The following is a 24,165-nucleotide window of genomic DNA, read 5'->3' as shown; positions in this document are numbered from 1 at the left end:
TCATTTTACCAATTGTTTTGCAATAGGTTTTAGCAATCTATAGTTAAGACATATTAACTGAAAAAATTGTGTGTGCTTTCAGGTGTCCTAGAAAACAAATACATAACAATTGTACTATAATTCACTTTGGAACACAGTGATTTTGTTCGTCAACTTCTATGTATTCAAAATATATAAAGGAACTTAATTCTTCACAGTTTGGTTCATATCATTCAGCAACTGATAAAACAACAAACATATAAATAAAATAATCCAACTGAAAGTGAATGTTAAAATTTCCTTCTGATATACTGTTGCCAAAGCACAAACACCTAGGACCACAGGAACAGACATAAAAGATCAAACCAGAGACACTCCAAAAATCTGGTCAGAGAGAAATCAATACTGAATAATCCAGAAAAAAAAATTCTAAAAATTTATTCAGGAAATTAGTGGTTGACTTATGTCCTGAAGAATGAGGCTTTGTACTCCCCATATACTTTTATCCCCTAGTTTAAATCTGGATTTTCTCCTTCCTCCCAGCCGCCTCCAAGTCAGCAGTTTTTGGACAACCTGTAAAACTGGGAGGGGGGGAAATATATATACAGCATAAAGTCAGATCACAGAATTTTCAGGAAGAGTCCTCTTACCAGTTCTTGCTTTATCTTAACCAAGGTTTCAAGTGAGCAGACAGTGCTTAAAATCTTCTGGCTCGGAAGTAGGAAAGGAGAAGAACAGATTTCAGAAGAGCTAGATGAAAGGGTTAAAGAATAGACTAGCAAGAAACTCAGAAAACCAAAGAAAACAAATAGCCCAGTCCTATAAAGTGCTGAGTACTTGCAACACCCATTAAAATGAAAGGCAGTTGACAAATAATTTCCTGAAATCACATCCAAAGGAACAGTTGCTACCTTTCTATGATGGATACACACAGGAAAGGGTCCATCATCTTAGTTACTGCTTGGTCAACAAACTTTTAATCTGTCTAGACATCCTTTTTAAAAAAAAAAAAAAAAACCAAACCCAAAAAACCCAAATAAAACAACAAAAAGCCCACATGTTTCTCTCTTGCTTTTTATGCTTGCCCTTCTATGGGTATCCCAATTTTCATATTCTCTTTTCATACACTAACACATGCAAAATGACTAAAGAAAGATGATCAACAAATGATGTCTATGGACGAACCACATCCTCCAGTTTTATTCAGGTTATTCTCACTGAGATAAACTGGGGAAGATTCCAGCAGACCCAGAGGATTCTTCCAGTCCAGCATCTCCTATGTCTTCCTCCTCTGTCTGCCCTTGTGAAGCCAGCACGTCCCTTTTCTCCAGAGATCCAAACCATTAGGGTTCTAAGGGGCATAAGCTAGGCAAGGGCTATTCAAAGCACAGCTGTCGCCACTCTTTTGTTTTTTTTTTTTTTTAACTGAATGCTTAAGATACCACAGTATTAAAAGACATCTTTTTTGCTCCCTGTGTTTCAGCACTGGGTTAAAGGGTGCCAATTATTAGGCTTTAAGTGGGTCATACATTCACTTGTGCCTCCAGAACAATGTTTACCATAACAATTAAAAAAACCACTTCTCAAGTAGGCAATGTCTCTTCAACAGCAAAAGGCTTTATACAGGTACAGACACTAGGTCATGGCAAAAACAAAGGTACAGATACTCAGGAAAAAGCAAGAGCAAGCTTCTTAAAGGAGAGAGCATGGGAATATTACATTACTCCAAATAACTACAGATTCCTTTGCTACATATGCTCAAAAGACATCCTTTTGCAGCTCAAATCAGCAGTCATCACTGCTTATACTGTGAGAATGATTCAGGAAAAAAAGTAGCTTAAACACCCTGTAGGTACATGGATTTTCAAGGTTATCCATACTACTGCAGCTGTTTTGTTAGTATGTCCTTCACCTGCATTAAGAACCATGCTCTGGGCCTGTAAAAAGTGTTCAGAAATGCATGGATGCACAAAGATTTAGAAACATTCACTGTCATTTTATGCATATGGACTCTGAATATCAAACACTTGAGTCTTCTAATATAAATGCCAAAAGCAATATTTCATTCATATTAAAGGAGGGGAATGTCATATACTTTACAAAGTACAAATAACCATTGTTGTAATTATATGTAGCATTTAACAATTGCATACAGATTTTTATAAATATCTATAATGTATGTTTCTCTGTGTGTGTGCACTTTACACAACACTACATAAGGTAATTATACAAATTACATAACTGTAATGGATAATTATGAAGTAAATGATACTCTAACATACCAGTAGGTACTACTTAACTGCCCTCTAATACATACATACTGCTAATGGTTTCCAGGTTTTGGGTTTTGAACAGCTTCAAAACCTATAATTTTTTAAGTCACCAGGAAACAAACAAGTATTTCTTTCTCTTCCTTGCTCAAATTTGGAATTTTACACCCAAAACCCAAATAGTGCCAGAAGTCCAGAAACAGAATTATCCCTGTCACTGTAGCAGCAGGTTAAAATTCCAGCACCGCGTGCCCTTGCAGTGCTGCCAAGAAGCAGCTTTATCTTGCTTGAAATTGAGATTTAAGGCTTTGAATGGGACACAAATCAGCTGCCTAGCCATCTAACTTACTGGACCTTAGCATCATGACTTTTAAAATACATTTTTGATCATTTTATACATCTTGTCACTATGATTGGAATCACAGTGTGCAAGGGTGTCTGGCCTTACAGGTAAAACAGATAAAATTCCTAATACAAGTTTAACACGCAGTTAATGTTTTTAATGACTTTTTGCATTGTACAATGCATATAGTGTTAAGCATTCCACAAAATAATATGATGCATAATAGTTTTCACAGGACTTCTGGAAAGGCCTGCAGAGCTCAGCAACTGCTTTGCCAATTTTGCTAATGGCTCACTCCAAACTTATCCTAACAAATCTTTGTAGGACGCCATTGTGTGACCACTGTTATTAAAAGAGAGTTGTACTAGAGTACTAGACAAACTACTCCAGAAATTTTTGTGAACTATGGCTCAAGCAATAGAAATTGTTATAATCTGGACTCAGTTCATGTATACAAGGAAAACTGTAACAAAAATTGTATGACAGCTATAATAAAAACTCCGGTTCAGTATGCAGAATCTACTTTAAAATACGTCCACAGTAAGTTTTCCTTCCTTTAAAGAGCAATTTTAGAAAAAAAATAATTGTGTTTGAAAAGAAGTCTCATTTCTAGACATAATTGCATGGAGATAACTTTTGTAAACAGTGTGTATTGCAGAAGTTTTAGAAGAAATAACTACAGGCGTCCACTGCAAAAGATGAGTTTGGAGAAATTCAGGATACGCTTAAAATGATTGAAGATTTTTGATACCATATCACTGAAACCATCAGACATTCTTGCTTAGATGAACACACCTATTGATTGTCAAAGCAAACAGTTCCTATGTGCTGCAAAAACAGGATTTCCCCTCAGCTATTTTGGCCTAACTAAGGCTTTCAGACAAAGCCAGTAAACATAAAACAACTTTATATAAAAAAAAAAATAAATAATCAAAGGACACAATAGAAAAACAGGACCATATCTGAGAGGCAAGAGTAAAGGGAACAAGAAGAAAAGGGAGTGAAGTTGATTAAAGCAAAAAATACCTCCCAATAACATACTCTTAAAATTTTTCCTAATATTTCCTCTAAAATACAGATTTCATAGAAGTACAAAAACTTTAAGGGATCAGATGCCAAGTCACCACTCGTAGACTGAGACCTTTGGATGCTTAGATCTATTCCTTGAATTGAACAAAGGCCACTTTGGTAGAGTGCGGTTTAATTATACTCAAGTTAGGCAGATTCCCCAACTTAACCAATGGGCTGCCTGGTGCTGGCGAGCTGTCTCATCTCTTTGCAATTGTTACTACAATCCTAAGGCTAAAACTCATCCAAATTCCATTCTTTTTATTTTTGTTTTCCTCTTTTCCACTGTAACACTCAATCATCTTCCATGCTCCATTGACCTTTTCATTTCCCAGTTTGCTTTTATGCAAACTCTGAGATAGGCATTTGCCTTTTTTCTGAGTATCAGAATGGTGCCAAGCATAAATATTTACAATGGGAGTTTGTGAGAATAGCTAGTACCAAAAATTCATCCGTAAACCTACAATTCACTAACTTCTCTGTGCAGACAAGGCTGGCTGTGCATACGAATACTGTGCCTGCACCTACACCCACCACTTACCAGCTCAGCTCTGCCTTTCAGGGAATATAGCTGTTATGCAGCAGTCTGGCCTGGAGGGCTGTCCCATAGCCCAGTGAGAGAATTTCACTCAGCAATGCCTTCTTGTGCTAATGTTCTAGAGATTCTAATGTTTCTATCTTCTCATTCTTGTAAGTTCCCCATTATTTTTTTTTCTGAGCTTCAAACGTAAGTTCTTGCTGCATGTATTTCATTTCTCCTTGTCCTACGGAATGCTGTGATCCAGAGGTTATGCTGAATTTATGACATAGCTAGTTGGCACCAGACAAGTGATTTCACTGCAGGATCACATAGCAAAGTAAGTAAGGCCATAGGAAGACAATGAACTGCCACTTCCAACACAGCGATCCTAAAATACAACTCCAAAAATGTCCTATCTTTTGCAAGACTGTCTCTTTTTTTTTTTTAATCAAAATTTACACCTGTCATAATAGTGTCAGTATATGTGAAATGGTTCCAAGGGATATGCACTTAAGTAGTAGAGATTTTCTCCTGGTTCCTTAAGAAGTAAAATTGAAGAAAACAATGCTCTGAATCATGATGTCATAAGCAAGTACATGTACAGTTTTGAATCCTTTGATCTGTACTTCCTGTTTAGTTCTTGTCCACCTCTTCCAGGGTAAGAGCTGACTTGAAATTTCACTAGACCTGAACAGGAAAATATTTTCATATCCCAAGAACATTTCCCAGCTCGAACTAGATAAAAAGTCAAAACTTCAACAGCAGCAAAACTGTAAATCAGAGCTACAAACATTTCAACATAAAGTAGCCTAAGTATGCTGTTGATCAATTATGATTTCAACATTATCTTTTAATTACTAAACATTAACAAATATTTCCAAATGATTAATAACTTTGAACAACAACAACTATTAACACTGACAACTTGGATCTAAAGAGAGAATGAAAAAAGTTTTCAAAATATTTCCAAAACCTGTTATTTTTTACAGGTTGCCTCTGTTTCAAGAGCCAGCCAAAATCTAAGTCAAAAGTAATGCCAGGTAGCTCTACATCAAAGATAAGAGTGGTTGCAGTGGATGAAACCCAAGTTCCATCTAGTTCAACTACCTGCAGTAGTGGCCAAAAGCAAACGCATACTCAGCAGGGGAAGTTTACATATACTTATAGCACTTCCCGCATGTACTCTCCCAGTCATCAACCATTTTCAGTTCACGGATTCCCTGAGTAAGTGGTGGTGTCTATGCGTTTAGCAATCCTCACCAGATTTCTCTTACATAGACATTTCCAGTTTCCAACTAACCTTATATAAATGCTAATACCCACATCACACCCACCAAGGAATTCCACAGATTAACTACATATCTCAAGGAGAACCATTTCATCATCTTTTGCTATCAAAATATTTTGTTATCAAAATAATCCTTACATTTTGTACTGGGAGAGACCGACAAGTGATCTCCACTCTATTTTCTCCGTGCCATTCATGATTTTATAGACGTCTATCCAGACCACTCTTAGTTGTCTTGTCACCTGGCTGAAGAGTCCTACTCTACTGAGTTTCACATTTGTCATTATTAATTTGCCCCTTCCTCTATCTGATAACATTGTATGAACAAATATAATTCATTCAGGCAGCTTGTGATTATTTCTTCTTTTTGCTTTTAGTATCGAGAAAAAGGAAATGCAAGTTCCAAATGAGGCACCCGAATACCTTGGCAGAAACCCTGGCCAAAAAACTTTAGTCATGCGTATATCTGAAAGGAAGCATTTTCATGAAGTAAAAGTATTTTTTCCAACATTTACCTGCTTTTAAATTGTACTTGAAAGTATGGAAGTTTTGGTTAGGTAACAGATGGAGGACAGATGATTATTTGTTAACGTTAATTTAGAGTAACAATTTGAGATCTAGATTACGTGCTAGTCCGAAGCATTCCTGGAAAGACATACTGTAATGATTCTCCAGTATTTTTGTTCATAAAATTCAGATTAGATCAGATTAAACCACTGGGGTACTAATTTCAGTTTAGCAATTGTGCGTTGCACAAATAGCACTTAAACGTTTGTATTTAGAAGTATTTTACTTTAGATGAGGAAACTAGGAGGACAGCATATTTGTTACTCCATAAATAATGCAAGCTGTTCAATAGTGGCGTGGGTGGTGCCTCCTTCTGCACCCTTTTCAAGAGAGGAGAGAGAGATTTGGATGTATTGTTCTGCACAGGGCAGCAGCCCAGAGCCCAGTGGCTGAGTTCTAAACAAAGAGGCACTGCTGGTTTCTGCATGCACTGGTTTCCCTGTTCTTTGCAACAACAGTCTCACAAGCTTGATTACTTAAAATCACATTTTTCATGCAGAACTAACTTTTTAAAATTATGTCACAATGAAGAATATAAAAGAGGAACTTAATCAGACAGTAAAAGAGATATCAAGCTTTTGAGAATCAGCTCATGAAGTTGATGAGCTCATGTAACTCCACGAAGTTTTCACCTGATATAAAAAGACAAAAGGAACAGTTAACAGTTTGGAGGGTGGGTGTTATTTCTTTGCCTTCTGTTCCAACCGCCACTTCAATACTTGATTATAAATAAAGTAGATGTGAAAAATAAGTTTTGAAGTTTCACATGTGAAGAGGATTTTTACAGGGAAGAGAAAGATCAAAAGAGTAAGGCACAAAAATCAAAGAGGTGATTGGAGAATTTTGAGGCAACCCAGTGTTCAAAACCAATGACAGAAACACAAATTTAGAAAGAAGAGGAATAAAAATACATACTCTAATACATGTAAATAATAAACAGATAATTTAGAGGAAAGCAAAAGGATAATCTACTAGTTTTTGTCTCTTACAGGACAGGTTACACCGCATTCATTTCTACCTCTTTTGAAACTATGAAATATAAATCCATAATTTGATTCATAGCTGACTTAAGAGATATGTCTCTGAATAGTTGAGACACACAAGAGCATGCAGAAACCAAAACATGATCTTATTTAATGTTTCATCATCTTTTCCAAGGATTTTTAGCAAGACTTTTGTTTTGATGTTCTCATTTTATTCTCCAGATCCTGAAATACCCCCATTTAAGGCACTCTGTGGAACTGAAATTGTTTGTATCTGTCTGTACCACCTGCCCAAATGCTTTCAAGAGAGGCAATTTCAAATAAACAGCAGCAGGATGTACATGAGTAGAGAATTTAAAATGAACTGACAAGGGTCTCATCAATTATTTTTATATAAGCGACTTCTGAGAGCAGGTTGCACTCCTTTGTGTCTTAGACCACCAAGCAAACAAATTGTACTAAACAATGATCTCTACCAAATACTCTAAACATATATTACAGTTCTTATATATGCCATGAATTCAATGATGGGCATTTTTTCAAATTAATTTTCCTTTGGAAAGCATTTTAATTTTAAAAAAGAGAGGGAGAAATATCATCTAGGTCTAAACCCCTTACTAATGTGTTAATAACTTTTTAAAAATCATGGTTCTGTTATTACTGAACAAGACATTATATTCTCTGCTTTCTCCTGCACCCAGAAATTAATTCTGAATAGAAGTAACCAGAAAATTATAGGGATATGGATCTCTGCTGACAGTTCTAACACTGTAGTTGCTAATCACATCTGCAAACAAATTTCCATGTTCTTCATTCCTTCCGCAAATAGCCCAGGTATATAAAGAACACTGACCTGGGACGTCCAGGGAGAGTGGAACAGAACAACCTTCCCTTTGTTAACCTGTGGAATGAGTTGTTATGTATTATCTCAGACCACTGTGTATTGCATGGTGCTTCAAAGCATGATATCAGTGTCTGATAATAACATGTTCAGGAAAGATCAGCTGTATTTAGACACCAGAAAAAAAAAAAAAAAGATTTCCCAGTGTTAATTATGTTTTAATAAAGAATTAAAAATTTTACTTTTGGTACACATTGGATGGTTCTGATTTTCAAAGAAAAAAAAAAGCATCCTTTGCACTTTAATGGTAAAGAATCACAGACAGAATCATCCCTGATAAGTAAGGAGCTAATTTTTGAATAGGCACGCATACGCATATCTTCCACTGCCAATACCGTTGCCTCACTAATGAAAACAGGGTACCATCTCCAATGGATTTTTATATTAGCCTCTTTCTAAACACATCTTTCTTCCAGTTCCAGGAGTCACTAACGCCACCTGCTAGCAGCACTACCTAGATGATTTGAAAGCCATGAAACACACAGGAAAGACAGTCAGTATGAATGGTGCGGTTTTATGTGCTCTCCTCTTCATGGATTTATTCAACAGAAGGTTAAAAGTACATTAACAGAGGGTTAACAATGGTGAATTAACAGTCTCTCTCTCTTTAGGGCTCTGTGGGTGCAAACTACACTAATGGTGAGTTTATCTTTGACATGCATGCATATAAAACAGGTGAAACAAGAAATAACAGCTCAGAAAACTATGATACTTTTCAGACATAGCATCTCATACTGAGAAAAGTATCACCTACTTATTATTCATTTAAATTTGAACAAAAAGGGAAGCTTTTTCCAAAAAGTCTAAACAGACCTCATCATTTTTAATCCAATTGCTATGGATTTTTCATAGAATGGTTTAGGTTGGAAAGGACCTTGAAGGTCATCGAGTTCCAACTCCCCTGCCATAGGCAGGGACACCTCCCACTAGACCAGGTTGCCCAAGGCCACGTCCAGCCTGGCCTTGAACACCTCCAGGGATGGGGCCTCAACAACCTCTCTGGGCAACCTCTTCCAGTGCCTTACCACCCTCGGAGTGAAAAACTTCTTCCTAATGTTTAATCTGAGCCTGCCCTTTTCCAGTTTAAAGCCATTCCCCCTCGTCCTATCGCTACATGCCCTAGTAAAAAGTCCTTCCCCAGCTCTCCTGTAGGCCCCCTTTAGGTACTGGAAGGCCGCAATAAGATCTCCTTGGAGCCTTCTCTTCTCCAGGCTGAACAGCCCCAACTCTTTCAGCCTCTCCTCATAGGAGAGGTGCTTCAGCCCTCAGATTATCCTCGTGGCTCTTCTCTGGACACGCTCCAGCAGGTCCATGTCCCTTCTTATGTTGGAGACTCCAGAGCTGGATGCAGTACTCGAGGTGGAGTCTCACGAGAGTGGAGTGGAAGGGGCAGAATCACCTCCTTTGACCTGCTGGTCACACTTCTGATGCAGCCCAGGATACGGTTGGCCTTCTGGGCTGCCATCGCCCATTGCTGGCTCATGTTGAGCTTCTCGTCAATCAGCACACCCAGGTCCTTCTCCTCAGGGCTGCTCTCCAGCCATTCCCTGCTGAGCCTGTATTTGTGCTTGGGATTGCCTCGACCCGGATGTAGGACCTCCCACTTTGCCCTGTTGAACTGCATGAGGTTGGCTTGGGCCCACCTCTCCAGCCTGTCCAGGTCCCTCTGGATGGCATCCGTCCCCTCCAGCATGTGTACCTCACCAAGCAGCTTGGTATCATCAGCAATCTTGCTGAGGGTACACTCGACCCCATTGTCCATCTTGCTGACAAAGATGCTGAACAGTACAGGCCCCAGTACCAACCCCTGAGGAATGCCACTCGTCACTGCTCTCTGCTTGGACATCGAGCCATTGACCGCAACTCTTTGAGTGCGACCGTCCAGCCAGTTCTTTATCCACCAAGTGGTCCATTTGTCGAATCCATGTCTCTTCAATTTAGAGACCAGGATATCGTGTGGGACAGTGTCAAACGCTTTGCACAAGTCCAAGTAGATGACATCAGTTGGTCTTCCCTTGTCCACTGCTGCTGTAACCCCTTCATAGAAGGCCACCAAATTTGGCTGTCACCAATCACCTCCTTGTTTTCTATGTGCCTCAGCAGAGTTTGCAGGAGGATCTGCTCCATGATCTTGCCAAGCACAGAGGTGAGACTGACTGGCCTGTAGTTCCCTGGGTCCTCCTTGTTTCCCTTTTTGAAAATAGGGGTCATGTTTCCCCTTTTCCAGTCGGCAGGAACCTCACCAGACCGCCACAACTTCTCAAATATGATGGCTAGTGGCTTAGTGTCCTCATCTGCCAGCTCCCTCAGGACCCACAGATATATCTCATCAGGTCCCATGGACTTGTGCACCTTCAGGTTCTTAAGGTGGTCTCGCACTTGATCTTCACCTACAGTGGGTAGTTCCCTGTTTTCCCAATCCTCACCTTTGCATTCTGTGTCATGGGTAGTGTGGCTGCAGTCCTTGCCAGTGAAGACTGAGGCAAAAAAGTATTTTCTTGCTTGCTTGCTATTTTTTCATTCAAATTTTTTGTGAGTGATACCTACTTTTTATTTAGCAAGGTGAGCAAGTTAAAGAGAGTGAAAATACAAAGGAACTCCATGAGGATATAGAAAAAAAAAATCTATGATAGTACATCCAGAAATCAACAGACCTTAGTTTTGGCTGCCTGGCACTCTGGGGCAACCAAAAAGACCTAGATTTCACAAAAAATCCCCACTCCACATGTTTTAGAGTTCTCACCCAGGAATGACATGAGATGGAACTTTCAACGGTTAGTCAATGGCATCCAAAAGCCTTGAACTGATAGAAACGATAAAAAACAGCTTATATGCAACTATCTTAACTACTAATCTTAACAAAATAGAGAATGGACCACACCCTGCTTCAAGATACTGCTGTAAATCAGTAATATAAAAGCAAACAAATGCTAGCCTACTGTTTCCAATCTATTCCCATCATCTTTTTGATTTATAAATAGCAAAAGTCCAGTCCTGATTTTGTGTCAGCTATTGTACAAGAAACTTTGGCCAAAGAGATATAAAATGCCTAGGTAAACATAGAGCAACTGAAACATAGCATGTATTTACATTTTACACAGTATTGCTTAAATTTTGCAGGATTTTCAAATTTAAGAGTCCTTTACCATGCGTGTTCTAATAGTCTACTCTTTCTTTGTGCCATTTTGTGTCAGTTGCAGCAAATGGCTTTCCCTAGAAAGTCTGGAGGTTACAATAGGCACTGCTAAAGAAAGTAAAAGGGGTTAGTGAAGAGGATTTTCCATATCCAACAGGAACATTGACAACTGTGCTTCTAGCAAGAATAGCTCTCATGGAAGCATTTGTCAAATTGAGACACCTGAACGCTTCCATGTCATTAGCTCTTCTTTTAAGTGATTAAAAAAAAAAAAAAAAAAAGTCTTTTGGAAATGAGGGAATCTGTGATTTATTCCACTTTCCATGGTCCAAACAAAAATTCATGAACATGTTACCCACTGCCTTTGCTCAATTTCACAACAGAACTCCCTAGTTCTGGGGACCACAATAGTTGTGTCACTTGTTTCTTCCATGCGCTGGATACTAGTCACACTAAAATAACATCACAATAGATAAGCATTCTTTTGGAAACATTTACTGCTTTTCACATATGGAAAAGCCATCCAAAAGATACAGGAGATTTATTAACACTCAGACAAATCCACTCATGAACACGAAAGTAGGCTGCAGTAAGGTTCAGAAGGCAACCAGAAAACATATGTTGTCTCTAGGTACTGGGGTGTGTATGCAAGCTTATATGTATGATTTTTAAGTATCCTTAACATATCAGCAGCCCAAAGTTCAGCTTCCATTCAGGTTTACTTAATTAATTTTTCAATTGCCTATGGATTACGTGAGTGCCATTGAAACATAATCTTCGAGCCTCTTCAGTGAGACCTTACTGAGAAAATCCTCCTGTAGAGTTCCATGACAGAAAAAAGGATGTTGAATATTATTTTTCTTAGCGAGAAAGGCTACTTTCCTTAATTGGGAATGCCAATTTTAATCAAAGTTTTTTATGCTGTACCATAAGATGATTTTAAGATGTATGACTTGGCAAATATTAAAATTTTGCTCTCAACAGTATATAGCCCTACCATACTTTGTCCTCAGTCCTGACATATCTTTAGGTATATTTTGTGGTGTGAAGCAGATATTTTGCAGGTGTATTTTTATGCCCAATCTGACATGATCTAGAAAGAAATATATTTAGATTCTGAATCTCTCCTCCAAAAAAACCACATGGTATTTCATAGTTTCAAAACCCTGGCCAGTGTCCAGACCTTTTTCTACCTTCCAGTAAAGTTTTCATTTACAAGTCTTAAAGCATCACTATCACATCTGTAACTTTCAGAAGAGACTTCAAACATTTCAGTTAAGAAAAACATATGCCTCCTCATCTTTTGGGGTGATTCAATCCAAATCAGTCTCCTGGACTAACCTGCTTCCACAGGTAAATAGATGATTTAGTCCAAATAGTCTAAACTTGGCCAATATGGAATTATCATAATTATTACTACTTGCAAGACCTCTTTTTACAGAAAAAAATATTTCTTCATATTTATTAGCTTTCTCATTATCCTTCATATGGTCCTTTCATCTTAGTTTGGCGCTCACCTTATTAGAAGCAGGACAGGCATCACCTAAAGCAATAAACACTAATAATGTGAATAATAAACAACGGCTAACGTTAAGAAATAATAACTGGACTCTTATCTTGCACATCCCAATATGCATTGTATTCAGATGGCTACTAGACCTACCACCAGGTATGTAGGTGTCTCTCCTTTTTTATAAAAAAAAAAAATAAATCAGAACTTTTTTAAAGTTTCATTTTGTTCAACTGGGAATCACTTTTTTGGTTTTACTTTTCAGTAAGAAAACACAATTATCTCTGGTCAAATCTAGAAGCGTTTTGGTTTGTCTGCCAAAACTAGCCCCAAACATTTTACAAGAAACTTTGCTATATTACAGTTATTTACAAATGCAGTGTTCAGTTACATTCTTTATTACACCTCATAGAAACATCATTAATACAAAGTAAGGAAAGATAAAGAGCTGAATCTCCTCCAGGGTATCAAGAAGTCACCACTACACTTCTTGCTCGTGATTACCATGATGCTCTGCCTGAAGGTAATTTATGATATCACACAGATCAGTGTGGCTGTATTGCATAGCCCTTCCTGAAAAATTCATGTTAGAGTAGGTTCTTCAGGAAAAAAAAAGGAAATTAAGGCAGCACTCACTCACCTCGGTAAGGGCTAATTTTCCAAAGAAAAACTCTTTGGAGTTTCAGAAAGATCTTGGCACTCTTAGCATGGCAAAATCTTTAGCAGTTTTATTTTGTTGTTTTTGTAAAGTGACCTATGAAACTTTGCAATTCCCTTTGATTATGTCACTGAGCCGCTGGTATGACATTTTTAGCACGAGTCTGCTGTAGAAGCCAAGCTCTTCAGGCTCAGTTTCCTTCTCCAAGTCGTTACATGGATCAACAGATTGAAGCCGTTCTTTGTCTAATAACACTGCAGATTCTATTGGAACTTTTGACAGCCATGACGAAGTCCAAACTGTATTTTTAATTCCTTCTCTCAGACTTACTGACAAGCCAAAAGCTCACCCATTAAAGCACCCCAAGCACTTTCACAACTGATGTATAAAGAAAACAGTTATTTATTAGACTTGTTTTCTGTAGTATGTACAAACAATATGGACAGTGACAAAGCGCCTTTGCATTGCACAAACAGAGAGATCACAAAGAAAATCAAAACAAGGCATAAAACAAAGAAAGGATGTGTACAATGGAACAGGCACAAGTTAGGGGTTTTTTTGTTTGTTTTTCTTTTTGTGCTAAAAATAGAACACAATGCTTATCTTTGCATAGAGACTATTCACCAAAGCCCGAATAAACCAGAGGTTAAGAATATCAACATCACTAAAACTCACTCCAATTTTCAGTTCTTTATCTAAATTCACTTTTTCCTAATACTACTTTTTTCAGAAACGGAGTCCTCTCCCAGCAAAAAAAATCCAAAAGAAATGCTAAGGAGACATTGTAACAGAGAAATGATCAGACCTAATCTTAGCTAAATATCAAAATGCCATTAAAGAAAAATGTGACACTGAAGCTAAGAATTTTGACAACCAAACTTCACTTACTTTGAAGCTTTTTAAATTTCAGCTCTTGTAAAAGGCTGAACAACTTTCTACAATAATGTTTCCTAGATATGAAACACAACATTGCCTGGAGTTACCTGGCATGCGAAATAATTGGCAACAAATACAAAACAGTGCACATCCAGCACCATACAGTTTGGGAGTTTTCTGGCCAGAAATGCCATTCACTTAACCAAATTAAATATGCTGTTTGTATCATGTCTTACCATTATACTAAAATAAAACCTTGAATAAAGTTTGCAACAAGACTGGCACGTGGCAAAAATACAGTCTGATCTAAACCCAGCATGCTTTCAGAATCACAGAACGGTCAAGGTTGGAAGGGACTTCTGGAGATCATCTAGTTCACCCCCCCTGCCAGAGCAGGGTAACTTACAGCAGGTTGCACAGGACGGCGTCCAGGCGGGTTTTGAATGTCTCCAGTGTGGGAGTCCCCACAAACTCTCTGGGCAGCCTGTGCCAGTACTTTCACATTAGGGTTCTTTGTATTGTGCGTTATATGATGCCACTACTGCAAATACATAAACATGGGACTTTCCAATTGCTAAGTCTGATTTACAGAACACCAGGCCTGGTGGCAGCAGATGGGAAAAGCCTGTCTCACAGGGGGAAAAGGGTTCTTGTAGTAGCGTTAGCAGGGCTTATTGAGAGAGCTTTCAACTAGATTCAAAGGGGGATGGGCATGTAACTGGACTCAATAGAGAGGTGCCTGGGGGTAGTAGCTCAGCACTTGTGGGGTAGAGTGATGGTATTTTTGAGGATTGGAAGGCCCACCACCCCTCAAGGGCAAAAACTATACACTCATCGGCTTTTCTGAAATGTCTATACACTAATGCACGCAGCATGGGGAATAAACAAGAGAAGTTACAAGATCTGCGTGCGGTCACAGGACCATGATCTCATTGCAATTACTGAGACGTGGTGGGATAGCTCACATGACTGGAACACTGTCATGGGGGACTATGTTCTCTTTAGGAAAGATAGGCCAGTGAGGCGAGGTGGTAGAGTCGCTCTTTATGTGAGAGAGCAACTAGAATGTATCGAGCTCTCCCTGGGAGCAGACAAAGAGCAAATTGAGAGGTTGTGGGTAAGGATTAAGGGTCAGGGTAATATGAGAGACACTGTTGTGGGTGTCTATTACAGACCATCTGATCAGGATGGGGAAGTTGATGAGGCCTTCTACAGACAGGTGAGAATCACCTCGCAATCACAGGCCTTGATTCTCATGGGGGACTTCAACTACCCTGATATCTGCTGGGAAGGCCACACAGCTGGGCATGTACAGTCCAGGAGGTTCCTCCAGTGCATTGATGATAACGTTTTGACTCAGGTGGTGGAGGAGCCCACCAGGAGAGGTGTACTACTGGACCTAGTACTGCCAAACGAAGAAGGACTGGTGGAGGATGTTAAGGTTGGGGGCAGACCGGGCTGCAGTGATCATGAGAAGATAGAGTTCAGGATTAAGTGCAGTATCCACAAAATGACAAGTAGGGTTGAAATTTTAAACTTCAGTAGTTCACTGTTGAATGAGACAGGTACCGTGGTGACAGATGATGCAGAGAAGGCAGAGTGGCTGAATGCCTTCTTTGCTTCTGTCTTCACTCCTCGGGCCAGTCCTTGGGAAATCCAGACTTTGCAGGTAACAGAGAAAGTCTGGAGGAAGCAAGACTTTCCCTTGGTTGATGAGGAACAAGTTAGAGATCAGTTAGATAAACTGGATATCCACAAGTCCACAGGGCCTGATGGGATGCACCCTCGAGTGCTGAGGGAGCTGGGGGAAGTCACTGCTGGGACGCTCTACATCATCTTTGAAAGGTCCTGGAGAACAGGTGAGGTGCCTGAGGACTGGAGGAAAGCCAATGACGCTCCAGACTTCAAAAAGGGCAAGAAGGATGACCCAGGAAAGTACATGCCAGTCAGCCTCACCTCCATCCCTGGAAAGATGATGGAACAGCTTGTTCTGGGTGTTTATCTCAAAGCACCTGGAAGAAAAGAAGGTTATCAGAAGTAGTCAACATGGATTCACCAAGGGGAAGTCATGTCTGAGAAATCTGATAGCCTTCTATGATGGTGTGACTGGATGGGTAGATGAGGGGAGGGCAGTGGATGTTGTCTACCTTGACTTCAGCAAGGCTTTCGACACTGTCTCCCACATCATCCTCACAGACAAGCTTAGGAAGTGTGGGTTAGATGAATGGATAGTGGAGTGGATTGAGAACTGGCTGACAGATAGAGCTCAGAGGGTTGTGGTTAGTGGTGCAGAGTCAGGGGTCAGTACTGGGTCCAGTCCTGTTCAGTATATTCATCAATGACATGGATGAAGGGATCGAGTGTATCATCAGCAAGTTTGCTGATGATACAAAACTGGGAGGAGTGGCTGACACGCCAGAAGGCTGTGCTGCCTTACAGCGTGACCTGGACAGGCTGGAGAGTTGGTCAGAGAGAAACCTTATGAAATTCAACACTAGTTAAGTTTACGATACTGCACCTGGGGAGGAATAACTCCATGCATCAGTACAGGTTGGGGGCTGACCTGCTGGAGAGCAGCTCTGTGGAAAGGGACCTGGGAGTCCTGGTGGACAACAGGATGACCATGAGCCAGCAATGTGCCTTGGTGGCCAAGAAAGCAAATGGCATCCTGGGGTGCATCAAGAACAGATGTGGCCTCACCAGGGCAGAGTAGAGGGGGAGGATGACATCCCTCAACCTGCTGGCCACATTCGAGTACTGTGTCCAGTTCTGGGCTCCCCAGTTCAAGACAGACAGGGATCTGCTGGAGAGGGTCCAGTAAAGGGCTACAAAGATGATTAGGGGATTAGAACATCTCTCTTATGAGGAAAGACTGAGGGACTTGGGCCTTTTTAGTCTAGAGAAAAGACGACTGAGGGGGGATCTTATTAATGCTTACAAATACTTAAAGGGAGGGTGCCAGGGGGATGGGACCAGTCTTGAAAAAAGACTGAAAAAAGTGGTGCCCAGTGATAGGACAAGAGGTAACGGGCACAAACTTGAACATAGGAAGTTCCATCTTAACATGAGGAGGAACTTCTCTACTTTGAGGGTGGCAGAGCACTGGAACAGGCTGCCCAGAGAGGTTGTGGAGTCTCCCACTCTGGAGACATTCAAAACCTGCCTAGACACTGTCCTGTGCAACTTGCTGTAGGTGACCCTGCTCTGGCAGGGGTTTGGACTAGATGATCTCCAGAGGTCCTTTCCAACACTGACCATTCTGTGATTCTGTGTAATCTGCTTGCAGGATAAAGGCTCGTCTGTAAATATATCAGAAGTACCTTGTAAATTAGCAAAATCTTATCAAGACGACAATGTCATAGAACCTCAGGATACATTTGCAGATATAATACAGAAATGAATATGCTATGGTATTAGATGTTTTCTGAAAACATCTACAGACATAAGTTGTGATGTACAAAAAAAATTAAATGTGCTGACTTAGAAGATAAAATACAATACAATATTTCTAATATTAATGTAATATTAAGGAACTTTTATGCAAGAAAATATAAGAACTAAAATTTAACTGATGTGAGTCCTTTTCCAACACAGATAATTTTAACTTCTTTCTCAGTGAATAAAATACTTCAGTTTCACCTCCAAGAATATTTCATGATTTGCTAGGACTAATTAAAACAAAAGCCTCCTCCCTGACCATTTTATTGGTGCTGCCGAGTAGCTGTTGCAGCTTGAATTGATATCATCTGAACTTGGTAATGAGAGGTATGCACACTGTTCTGTATGTGGTTAGTAAGTGCCTTAACTTATTGGCACTAACATGGTCTCTTCCTACCAAAAACATGTTCCTTGATGAATCTTGGAATTATATTTTCTTTTCTCACAGCCAAATCACAGCAGTGGCTCTTTGTCAGTTTTGTTATTGATTACTACAGTCAAGTCTTTTTACCCTCGTGTCACTTCCAATTTATGACCCCCATTTATAGAGAAATTCCTATCAACTGTACGACCTTGCACTTCACAGTATGAGATTTCTACCTATTTCCGTTGCTGTGTTTTCAAGGTCATCTAGCTCAGTGTTTAGTGGTTTTGGTCTCCTCAGTATTAGCAAATGCCTCCCAAATTTTGTCAGTCTTGTACCTTTCCTGCCTGCTTCTTTAATGGCAATATTAAAAACCAGATTAGACAAAAACAGTCCCCAAGGAACTCCATTAGCAAACTCTCTCCACTCTAAAAGCTTCCTTTCCAACACAAAGAACTGTAACCTTGAATTTGTCTAATTCATCACACCCTAACTTTTCTTCTACTAATGCCCATTTTTTCTAGCTTAGTAATAATTTATTACATGGATTATTTTCAGATAAATAAAATAAACAGTCTGAAATCTTATTAGAAAGAAACACCAGACTTGCATGTCATAAGTTGATTTTTGTAAGCTTCTGCTTTATATTACTCCATTTTTCAGCAATTTCTTTATATTCACGTTTTTCCTTCTAAGCTCATAATGTTGGTAAGATCACAGTTCACCCTGCCCCCACTTTCTTTAGTACACATATCATCCCAGGTACTTAATAGACATTTCTGAAAATGCTGTCCTATATGTACCAAGCTATTTTATCCAAAAATGAAACCACCAAAAATATTGCATCTAGAACAAGAATATTTCATCTTGCCTTTATTTCATCATTTACATTGTGGTCTAATAGTTTTAAGCAGTCACCCAAGTCTCTAAGCAGAGTTATAACCCTGAATAAAATAGTTATTTTACTGTAATGATGCTTGCTCAGCAATTACTAGCAAATGCACATTAGTAAAATATGCCCTGCAGAGTTAATAACCTATGAATTTGCTTGCCTGTGCATGCACTAACATTGTAAAGTCAAACATCTGTACTGTGTTTTTAAAATACTTATGCATTCTATAACGGCCTGTAGCAATCAGATCAATATTTCCTGTATAACTGTTATTGTTAAAATAGATGGACTCAGAGGCACATCTAGGCCATCTCAAACTTTGAAAGAGACTCCTTTTTTGACCCAAAATGTACAGCTTGGGCCCACCTGGAGTAGGCAGCAATTAGACATAATTAGAGTTTCAGTCTTACTAGTTTGCTTTGACTTATAAACTCTGTTTCACTAGTAACTTCTTCAGGTTTCAGATTTTACCCTATTATGATTGTTATGAATTTCATTTCAGAGGCACTGGGATCACAGAGTCAGCACACTGGAACAAAGAGAGATCACCAAAACTTAGAAACCAAATTTCGACTCTATACAGATAGAAGTGAAGAAGGCTGTCAGATTTTTTTTAATCAGTTGGAGACTCTTGAAAAATGCCATTTCAATGCCTCTCTTCCTCTAGTGATGATAGTCCATGGCTGGTCGGTATGAACTCACATTTTATTTTTAATTTAAACTACATCTGATTCGATACACTTTCTTTCTCATTATGCTAGTGCCAAAAGTAACTTCAGAAGAAAGGTTGTGATTAGAAAGATGGTGGATTTCCCTGGTAGCAATCATGGCTAGAAATAATAAAGAGTGGATATTCCCCGCTGAGATTCTGAAGGAACAGTCTACAAGCAATTTTTCATATGGGAGTCCCATGCCAAGGATTAGATTCAGCCCTGGTTTAAAGCCAGTAGAGTTCGAACAAGTAGCTGAATTAATGTGCTATGCCTCTGGAGGACTGAATACCAGTTTCATTTCTCTGATATGTTCACTGCCAGATATTTACAGACTTATTGAAAAGAAGTGCACACAATCTCCCCACATCTTTCTCACAGATACACCTTTAAAGAGAATTTCTCTATAAGCCTTTTCAGCTGAAAATTAAGCCTTCAATGGCAATGAATTATCACTGAACTGCTTCCAGTTAAACTGTAAAAAAAAAAAAAAAAAAAAAAAAAAATCCACCATGAAAACCTTTCTCAAAGGCATAGCAGTACTAAGAGTGACTTTTGATCAGCTTCTCAGTTGGGAAAAAAAAAAAAGAAAAGGAAGGATAAGAAATAATGTCATTTTATTAGATCCTTGATTCTCATAGAACCAATGCCATCACATAAGGTGGCAAAAAGGATCTTTATTGTATATCTGCAAATAAGCAGAGAAACTTTGAACAGCACCTTTGATGCATATAAATCTCCTAACAAATAACAGCAGAGATGACTTTGGATGAAATATTGCCCTAGATTACTTTAGCCAAGCCTCCCAAATAAGAATCTGTTCAAAACCTATACACTCCTCAAAGACAAACCATGGACCTGAGGCTGCTACCATTGAAGTTTATCCTTCATGTGAACTTAATTTGCAGAGGTGTTGGGCTTTTAGAAATTTATGTATGGAAACCCGGAACTGAGACTCCCAAATTCTGTTAAAACACCAGAAGAGATAAGTATGTTCTATCAATTGAGGAAGCATATGCAACTAGAGCAACAATTAAATCTGATAGATTAAATGATAATTCTGGTCCATCAAATCAGAAGCAGTCTTTGTTAATATGAAAATCATGATCAGGCCCTTAACAAAATAATGACTTCAGAAAAAAAAGCAGATCTCAAAATGGAATGGCTGTAGAAGGTAAATGCCCAGTGGTCTGCAATCTTCCAGCTTCCTTCCTTCTCCAACCCTTTTAGCTTAAATTTACAGGCACAGATGCTCTTAAATGAAAACAGAAACTTTCTGGGCATTTCTGTCTTTCTTTTTAATCAGTAATACCAATTATTTCAGGATGACAAAATATTTAGGGACATCATTTCATTTATAAGATTTCATATTACAAGACATTAACTACTATACAGTTCTTCTAGATTAACTTTTTTGTCCACCAAAACCTAAAGATTCTCAGCACTGAAGCATGCTGAAGCCCCTAAAATCTAGTTATCAGCATTAAGCCCTCCTTGTTTATATTATGCTTTTTGTTTTCTTGAGCTTTTCACAAGAAATATTTGTCAGAGATTGATTTCCCTTAAGAATGCGACTTATTTTCTTTTTTTAAAATATTACAGGTGGATGGGATATTAGAAGGTTGGATTTGGAAAATGGCAGCAGCTCTGAAGTCTCAGCATAAGCAAATTAATGTGATCATTGCAGACTGGCTTACATTCGCTCACCAGCACTATCCTATTGCTGTACAGAATACACGCTACATAGGACAGGAGATAGCAGACTTCCTGGAATGGCTGGAGGTAAGAGCCCCCCAATCAACACATACTTCTCTGGAAAAGACCTATTTTATCTGTTCTTATGCTTCTACCACCTTTGTGAAATACTATACTGGTTAAATGTGGTTCATTTCAATCATTTACATTTCCTTAATCCATTGCGAATTATTCTTCCATAAACTTTCATATGAATTCATACAACTTTCATCATGCAAGAGAAAAAAGCAAGTGGTCTTGTTTATAAAAATATTTTGATTTATCTTTAGAGGTGAGATAATTTCATGCTACTTTAGCTTTTCAATCAGCATGTATGCAGATGGCTGACAGTTTCACACTTTGAAAGCAGGTGCACATTATTGTTTGCAAGTGGTTAGTTCAGTAAAACAGGTTTATGTTAGTTGTGTTTAATTTCTGCTTTTAATGCAGAATTCAGGCATGACATTGCATCTAATTTTTGCCTCAGTTCCCCAAAGATTATTCTAAAATAACAGCATAGACATCCAGAGTGTAAAAGCAGACCTTTTAAGAAGACAGACACACCTCACAAAGCAGATGATGTGGAGGCAGTTGTGAGTACAGAGCCACATTAATGTAGTAACTACTTATCAAAACCCCTGCTACATAGGGAGCAGTGGCCATGGCTGGATTGAAAAGGCTGCAGACATCTGCAAGGGATCACTGATCTCCAGCGCTATTTAAGAAAAGGCAGAAAGCAAACACAGGAATGGGAATCACTCATACAAAACAAACCAAGCACCCTAAGCCACTCATTTCTTCTATCTCTAGTACTAATTTATGCTACCTAATTTGAAATGAAATTATACTTCTGTACCAGACAATGAATTTTTGAATACATTAATTTAAATACCTAAGGTGGAGGGGAAATACACTGCGAAGCTGAAGCAAATATCATTGAAGGGCTAAGCTGCTTTCAACAGGAATGGCAGGGGTAGAACTAGTTATCAGGTACCATGCCCAGTTAGGGACAAAAGGCACAAAAGAGAAGGCAGAAGAGCCAGGTCACTATTTTTTATTGTGATATTAGAAGAAATCTTAGCTCTTGATCAAATGTAGTTTAAGTTGCTGGAACCTAAAGTCATATTTTGAAGCTGTTTAATTATTGAATGAATCAAGAGGTGGACTTTGTTCAGTTCCCAGGGGGACACGCCACATTGTCAACATGAAAGACAGCAAACAAATTGAGGCTTGAATAAATGATTCCTTGCTCCAGCATTGTAGGAAGCTTCTCTTGTATCATGATATGCTCCAGGATTTAAATATACCATAAATTTTCACAGCATTTAACTGAACATGTTCAAGCAGTAAACCTTCCTTCTGTTGAGAAGCACCCCTCCTGAGTTTAACAGTTAAAAACCCCCTTCATTCCAACTCCCATAACTATCTTTCCACTATGCTTCAGTCTGCTTAGACAGGCGAGTATCTGAAATATCCTCAAGGGATGTGACAAGAACTGCAGTGCTCTGCAACATTTTAATAACAAATAAAAATAAAGTAAATCTTAGTGCTCTTAGTCCAAGAGTTAATAGGGCATGATCAGTAACATTCTCACTAGCACCCACCTCAGTAGCACCTGCCAAGAAAATTGGTAAGATCTTGTGATTTCTAAGAACTGCCTCTCTCTCAAAATAAGGTTGCCATGTTTCACCTCATCTTCAAAACAGACACGTATTGAGACTGCAAAGCCATTCCACTGGGACAGGCAATATCCACAATGAAATTAAAACAGAGGTTTGCCTTTCCTGCAAGAAAAATATGCCACATTTTTCTTTACAAGTCAGAAAAACTTTGAGCCTTGAAGCTCAGGTGAAATGCTTAAGATCTACATAGCACTGATCAGGTAGAACAAAGGGCCTGAGGCCAGTTCTGCTTCAATATGTTTGTTTCAGATCAGATGCCCAGTTTTGTACAAATCAGTCCAAGAAATGTCATTGCCATATCACTTAGCATGTCTGATCAATGCTTTGATACTTTGGCTTCTAATTTGGCTTATGCTAGTATCTCAGGCAAAAAAAGCAAGGCACTTCCTATAAAAGATTGTTTGACAGTGAAGTTAAAGGACAGATATCCATTTTATAGTCCTAGGAAAGTTGAATGCTGCAGACAAAAAGCAATGCACATTTGCATCACTTATAGCAAACAGAAACAAACATCCTACTATCTGTGTTGATGGTTTTCCTGAGCATAGCACGTAAGTAGCAGTGCCTAAATGTGTGGCATTTTCCTGCTGCATGAAAAGGAGGCAAGGAATAACATTCAGCCAGCAAACAAATTTAGTGCATGATCCATGCACCTCATTCAACCTCCATCATTAACAAACAAATTTCTTGTGCTGTAATTCATGGCATGCCTTGCTTGTAGTAAGCATTTCACTGTTTACTTTTCACATTTTCTGCATCTAAATCAAGCTGCCGCTATCTTCCAGGAATCCATTCAATTTTCCAGAAGCAATGCTCATCTAATTGGGTACAGCCTAGGAGCTCATGTTTCAGGATTTGCCGGAAGTTATATCAGTGGTACAAACAAGATTGGACGAATTACAGGTAAAAGATACATAATTTTAATAAATGGAACAGTCAACTGATTTAAGTTACATAGATATTTGGCATATCGATGTAATATCAGTATTTAGCTGTTGAATAGCAGTATTCGCCACAGTTTAGAAGTTTCGTCCTATCATGTCCAGAGAAGGGCTACAAAGCTGGTGAGGGGTCTGGAGGACAAGTCTTATGAGGAACAACTGAGGGAACTGGGGTTGTTTAGCCTGGAGAAAAGGAGGTTCAGGGGAGACCTTATCACTCTCTACAACTACCTGAAAGGAGGTTGGAGAGAGGTGGGGGCTGATGTCTTCTCCCTGGTGACAAGTGATGGGATGAGAGGAAATGG

The 24,165-nt window shown here is 38.9% G+C and overlaps 1 protein-coding gene across 1 annotated transcript in view; it reads left to right on the top strand.

Annotated features, from left to right (window-relative positions):
* LIPC (lipase C, hepatic type) overlaps nucleotides 1–24,165 on the top strand; it is a gene marked incomplete at both ends in the record, with an annotated part of 87,676 nt that overhangs the window by 51,745 nt on the left and 11,766 nt on the right. Inside the window, 3 exon segments of the mRNA XM_082488951.1 lie at nucleotides 19,296–19,483; nucleotides 21,106–21,285; nucleotides 23,705–23,822. Of these exon segments, the coding sequence (XP_082345077.1) occupies nucleotides 19,296–19,483; nucleotides 21,106–21,285; nucleotides 23,705–23,822 (486 nt within the window).

The sequence above is a fragment of the Vanellus vanellus genome, assembly GCF_965231255.1.
Source record: "Vanellus vanellus genome assembly, chromosome: 11".
Taxonomy (NCBI): domain Eukaryota; kingdom Metazoa; phylum Chordata; class Aves; order Charadriiformes; family Charadriidae; genus Vanellus; species Vanellus vanellus.
This window is presented reverse-complemented; position numbering and strand designations above follow the sequence as displayed.